This window comes from Arabidopsis lyrata, assembly GCF_000004255.2.
Source record: "Arabidopsis lyrata subsp. lyrata unplaced genomic scaffold ARALYscaffold_1, whole genome shotgun sequence".
Classification (NCBI taxonomy): Eukaryota; Viridiplantae; Streptophyta; class Magnoliopsida; order Brassicales; family Brassicaceae; genus Arabidopsis; species Arabidopsis lyrata.
In genome coordinates, this window is record NW_003302555.1 from 94718 (window position 1) to 101075 (window position 6358).

The window sequence follows — 6358 nt, forward strand, 5'->3', positions numbered from 1 at the left end:
GATCCATTTTGACGCCTTGACAAATTGGGGTTCAAAATCATCCCGATGGGTAGAGATGGCAACTGTCTATTCAGGGCACTTTGCCATCAATTCTACGGCAATCAAAAGTTTCACGGCGACATCCGTAGAAAGATCGTAGAATATATGCAGGTAAGGCCTATTTTCTTACAAGTTTTTAAAATTTGATTTGTAATCTTCTAAATGGCTATGGCTTTATACAGGCAAATCATGAACTATTTGAGAAGTCTGTTGACTATCTTGATCATGAGAGTTATGAGGCTTACTGTGTACGCATGAGCCAAGATGGAACTTGGGGAGATCATATCCAGCTGCTAATATCACACACACTGGAATACGTGTATACCGGGATTACTCTCGAAGTAACGAAATCATGCCCAAGCTGCCTAACGGACGCATGATCAACTTGTAAGTTCTTATATCTTACTCAATTGAACTACTTAACAGATTTGTTCACCATGTAACAAATTTACCCGTTTAGGTCATACCATAATGGAAACCACTACAACAGTGTTTGTCCGAAAGATGAAGATGCGATTCATCAGAAGACCAAGGTTTGGTGGGATTACGAGAACGCAGAAATCCCAGCCGGTATGGATCACGAGCTAGCACTTGATTGGATCGTGAAAAAGCTTGAGGAATATGAATTTGGACAAGTAGAGCTTAAGCTGGTCGTTGGCTATCATGACTCACCTCTCCCAAAATTTCTGAGCAACATTCCAATCATCTTTGCCAATAAGTGTACTAGTAAGTTGTTCACTACCTATTTGATTGGGAAGAAATTTGGAATGATTACACTTATGATTGTAATCATTCGAATGTGAACTGTTTGATTTCAGGATCTAAAAAGATAGTCACAAAGGGTAACCAAGCTGCAGATGTGAAGATAAAAGAGATGTTAGAAGAGATGTATGCGGATGAGACTCCTACTCAACTTGAAAACCATGTGTTCATTTCAGGTGACTGTGGCTACTGTAATCACATAACCAAGTTGATAGGTGCTGGCCATCGAGTTATGATGATTTCCACAGGCAACCTAAATGATTCCCGTGTACTACTTCAACTGAAATGGTCGAAGGTTTTTGGTCAACCAGAAGTCCCAATCATTAAGAGTCTCAAGGAATCTAAACAAGCTGCTACAAAGAAAGCTAGAAGTAGAACTCACAAGAAAAACCTTCATAAGAAGTCTTTTGAGGCTAGGCAGAATGTAATAGCTAACGCAAAGGTATGATGTTCTCTTGCGCCGTAATTTCTCTCTAATCCTCTTCTCCTTTTCACTGAAAATTTCCTAACAAATTTTGTGTTGTCTCCAGGATGAGAATGTGAAAATTCCCATGTGCATTTCATTGCTGCACTGTGGATCAGTTCAATTTGTCCTTGAGCTGGTTCACCACGTCCAAGTTCCAAGGATCACAAACATCAACGATATATGTGTTTCCATTCATGCACCAGTAGCAGTTGATGGAGAAATTAGCCGTGATGTCCAAGAAGAATTAGCAAGGGTAAGAAAGTGGTTCACTAGTCAATAAATTTGTGTTTTGAGATTGTGAAAGAGCCGGACACATGTCGACATATGATTGGACGTTTAATTTTAATAAAACAAAAAAAAAAAGAAATTGACTTTTATTTTTATTTCTTCCGCTAAATGCACGACTCTCTCTCTCTCACGACGCAACCGACGATTTGTGATTTTCCGGTAATCAATGCCGTCGTGTGTTATCGTGGTATAAGAGACTTACATCGGCGACCGAAGATAAACCTAATCGGAGATTTGCTAATCCGATTCGGCGAGAAATCGATCAAGGAAGCTTCAATTTCTTGCTGCATGTATGAATCAAGCCGTTAAGGATCAACTGGAAAAGGAGAAGGCTTCTATCATCAATGAAGGTAAATGTTTCTTGATTGTTTGTTATAGCATTGATTGTTAGCTGAGTAAATCCGGGGAAAAAGAAGCAGAGCAGCATCAAGGTTAGAGGTAAGCTTGAGATTAGCTTGGCTGAACACCAATAGTGGCAAGAAAAGAGGAATCAAATAGAAAGAGAAATTGAATGTTGTTGCAGCAGCGTGGAGGAAGAAGTTAGCATTGTGAGAGAGTGAGCTTATTGATTTAGTGATGTTACATGAACTTAGCATATAAGATTTACCAAGTTCTATGCATATAAGATTTAGTGGTGTTACATGAACTTAGCATGTAAGAATAGAGCTCTGTCTTGGTTTTTAGTGGTGAAGGGTGTTCTTGTGTCGTGTAGGATTAGATTTAGGAGGATTGGTTTGGAATTGGATTATACATATAGTTATCTTTCTGCAGGATGGATTAGGTTGTAAAAAGAAGAAGCAAGTTTTAGTGTTGTTTACATGATAAATGTAGTAACCGGTGCTTGAGATCCTTATTTTGGCTTGGTGATACTAACAGAAGATGTGGTCAAAACACAACACTTATTCTATCTTATGTGGCAAGCCAAAGGGTTTAAGAACTAGTGTAAATTTCTCTAAACTCTGCAGAGTCATTGATGTAAGAAAATACTGCTTTTAAAGCCATCTGAAGAACGGAGGCGCTGGTTAGTTGCATGGTGAAGAGAGCAGCTTCATCTTTCTGAGATTGCTCTGTTTTTGGGTTTGTTTCTTTTGTTTTGAGGATTGTGTGATGGATGAGAAGTGGAGGTTGAGAGGTTTATTAATATGAAAATATATTAAAGAAGGTAACGTATGGCATAATTGAATGCCAATTTCTGATTTTTGTATGATACCACTACTTCAAACATACTGAAGTTTTTAAAGACATGCATCACAATTTTCGGATGAAGTATTCAAGACAAGAAAATATACCAAATCTAATTATATTGTGATACAACACTTCTTCTTGTTAAATTTAAGAACTCTTAAAAATATTTTCAACTTTAAATTTTACAAAATTTATATTAAACAATGGGATTGGAGATGCTCTAATTATCGTAATATTTGTGAATTTATAAAAAGCCCAAAACTAAGGATTAGCAAAAAGTTTATGTATAGTTTTGTTTGTGGAAATTTTAATCTCTCAATTCTAGAGATGGATAAAAATTGGACTAACCGGATCTGGTATGTACAACACAGCGACTCCAGTGGAAGAGAGACATCGCAGGAGGTCAACAGAGGTGTGTGTTTGGTCGCCATAGGCAGTAATGGAGACAGGACCAGAGTAGCCAAGTTTCTTGAATGCCGCTTCTAAACTCGGACGGACCCGACGAGCATCAAATCCCTCGGGTATCGGACACTCAACCATGTCCCACCACACCGCTATTTTAGCAGCCTTCGCCGCTTCCTCCCCCCACCACCGCATCCTCTCAACCTAAACAAATCCGTACTAGGTTTTTCTGTTTTATATACACCAAACCCTAATGGGCCTAAATGAAATCCAGTAATGGTGTGGACTTACGAAATCGGATCTTATTATATAATCAAACTATTTAACATTTTTAAAATTTAATAAAAATATGCTGTCAAAAAAAAAAAAAAAAAAAAAAATTAATAAAAATATATAAGAGGTTACAAATCCCCTATATATTAATAGAGAAACATTTTAAAAAAAAAAATCTTACCATCATGTGTTATTAACAAGATTGTCACGCTGATGTGTCGCTCTCACAATGATTTGGCTTCTATTTAGATAACTAGGTTATTAACCCCCGCTACGCGGGGGTTTGTATTTATCGATCATTAATATATTTTTAGGTTTAGTAATCATTTAAGTAGCTACACATCAACATTAGTAATGTAAAATTATTATTATTTTTTATTTTTGATTCTTTTTAGCATAAATGTTTTTTATTTATATATTTAGTTTCATTTATGTTGTTTAAAAATTTGTTTTAATAAGATAAGATACAATTTAGTATGAATGTTGTACAAATACAATGTGTCATTTTCTGACTTGTTTTATATTATTAATAAGTTTGCTATTAATAAAGCAATCATAAAAATATTTTGACAAAATATTAGAAATTAAACTACCAAAATATGTACACGTTTGGGTATACTTTTGTTTCTCTTATCTATTAGTAAAATATGTACACGTTTTAACATATCTTCTATGTTTGCATTTATTTGATATATTTTGATGAAATTTATACCACTAATGATAATTACTAAAATATTATCTTTCTTTTATTTGGATTTTTGCCAAAAAAAACTTTTTTACATTATTTTTATTACATCTATACTATTAATTGGGAAGCACTCAAACATAAATAACCTTATAAAATGTAAAGTATTACAAAAATGCCATTGTTTTTTGTTTTTAAATAATATATTTAAATAAAAATAGTAAAATTCTTTAAAGTAATTATTAGTTTCCAAAAAATTAAACTCACTTTCTCTCTCATATTAATTATGGACGAAAATTAAAAAAAAAATTCTAAAAAGTTGTTAACCAATGAGAATTGAAAAAAATAAGATTTGATATCCAACTAAAATTTTATCTAAACCAATCCTAATAAACTATTCTATATCAAAAATAAAAAGAAAAATAATACCATTTTAATTCAAAATATAAAAACACTATCGTTTAAAAAGTTTTTTATCAATGGAGAATTTTAATATTGAATTTGAAATTTCATATAAAAATTAAATACAAATATTTATGACTCAGTTTTGTTATAATATTTTCACAAATTTTGAGATATAAAACAAAATTTTATTTCACAATTTAAAAAAAAACGATATTAGATATTAACAAATATTTATATTTACTATGAAATAAACTCAAATAATGATAAATTTAAAGTAATTATCGTTATGGCCTTCGTTTAGAGAAAGTTTCGGAAATATCTAAACAAAAGATTGTACATATTAATTTCGAAATATTTTGTGTTTTTTTTTTCTTTTCAACCGGATCTTCCTTAAACAAATCCATAATATATTGCACACAATTTTCGAAATAATGTGAACTAATTATATATTTTGCATTCAAAACAAATTATGCAGCAATAGTATATCCCTTTTATAGATGTATCTCAAATTTTAATTTTAGTCCCAAAAATCGAATTAATTATGATTAAACAATGAAAAGAAAAATATGCAAAATTTAGCTAAAAACACTAATAAATTTGTTTAAATATATTTGTAACTTTAACGGTATACATATTAATCCGCAAAACTCACAATATATATTATAATATTATATGATATTTAAAAGTAAGCAAACAAGAATTTGGAATATGATTTTAATGGAATAAAATGGAAATAGAAATTACGAGACGAGATGGGAAGGGAACATATATTAAAAATCAAACTAAATACCCAACTGGCATGAGTTCGGGTTATGAGCACTATATAAAATAAATTTGTTTACACATGTAACCATGTACATACATTTTCAATTACACATACTCTATTTATGACAGATATGGGACTATAATATTTTTATTTTACGTATACGTGACAGATTATGGGACAAAGAATTTATGACAGATACCGGACGGGATATTTTCATGTTCCAAAATAGTTACGCCTAGCTAATATACATGAAATAACCCAAACTAAAACCAAATTCATATTCTATTTAACATATGTAATCAAACTGTTAGAATTGTTTTGATTAGTTAAGAAAATAAAAATGTAACACCACTTAACTTTTGCAACTAAATTAGTCCGGATCTTAAAATATAATTATGCATTAACGCAACTGAATTTTGTTCATTACTCTAACTTATAATATTTATACTATTACGAAGTTCACTAACACAACAAATATTTTATATTTTTGAATCTCTATAAAAATTTCTATAAAAATATCTCTACACGTATGTGGATCCAGATCTAATACACTAAAATATATATCATAAAAAGTTAAAAACAATAAAATAATCTATATTTAATTAAAATTTGTTAAAAAAATTTTAAAATATGAAACCCGCACGTATGTGCGGGTCATGATCTAGTTATCTTATACAATAAAATATTTTTGATATGTTTTCAAACAAATATATTTTGTTTAGGAGACAAAAAGTGATAAGGTGTTATTTTTCTGTTATGATATAATTTTCACCAAAATATATCAAATAGACTTACACATATCACATACCTCTTGATTGTATACTTTTTTTTAATTTGATTTTTCATTTAATTTTTATCACCGGCCGAGACATCTCCCATCGACCATGGATGGATTCTAAATCGGGCTAAACCCATGATGACAATTGATGACTGACGACTTTTACGTTGACGTTAACAAATTAAGACTTTTCCACACCATAAATTTAGTTGAGTTCCCTTCTTATAAATTAAATATCAAAAACCAACGCCCAAAAAAAAAAAAAAACCACAGAGCCATGTTCGTCAAGTTCCTCATTATCGTGTTCTT

At 31.4% G+C, this 6358-nt stretch overlaps 2 protein-coding genes across 3 annotated transcripts in view; one reads left to right on the forward strand and one right to left on the reverse strand.

Moving 5' to 3' along the window:
- Positions 1 to 3362, reverse strand: part of LOC110224866 (protein transport Sec1a-like) — a 7415-nt gene extending 4053 nt beyond the window's left edge. The window contains exon 1 of one of the 2 annotated variants that reach the window (XM_021012456.1): positions 3089 to 3362. In XM_021012456.1, coding sequence (XP_020868115.1) covers positions 3089 to 3337 — 249 coding nt within the window. In that variant the 5' untranslated portion in view covers positions 3338 to 3362. The remainder of the gene's footprint in view (positions 1 to 3088) is intronic. The other variant, XM_021012457.1, reaches the window with a different exon arrangement.
- Positions 19 to 1660, forward strand: LOC110224868. Its single transcript, XM_021012460.1, has 5 exons — positions 19 to 150; positions 222 to 426; positions 500 to 765; positions 858 to 1243; positions 1332 to 1660. Exons 2-5 carry the CDS (start codon positions 392 to 394, stop codon positions 1545 to 1547), a joined length of 903 nt encoding a protein of 300 aa, XP_020868119.1. The 5' UTR covers positions 19 to 150; positions 222 to 391; the 3' UTR covers positions 1548 to 1660.
- Positions 3363 to 6358: the final 2996 nt, after the last annotated feature.

What these genes read in the sequence shown, in the direction of transcription:
- LOC110224868 (XM_021012460.1), top strand. Translation starts at nt 392, where the DNA reads ATGCCCAAGCTGCCTAACGGACGCATGATCAACTT. An exon ending in AACGGACGCATGATCAACTT is followed by an intron (nt 427 to 499) that starts GTAAGTTCTTAT and finishes TTACCCGTTTAG; the next exon opens with GTCATACCATAATGGAAACC. An exon ending in CTTTGCCAATAAGTGTACTA is followed by an intron (nt 766 to 857) that starts GTAAGTTGTTCA and finishes GTTTGATTTCAG; the next exon opens with GATCTAAAAAGATAGTCACA.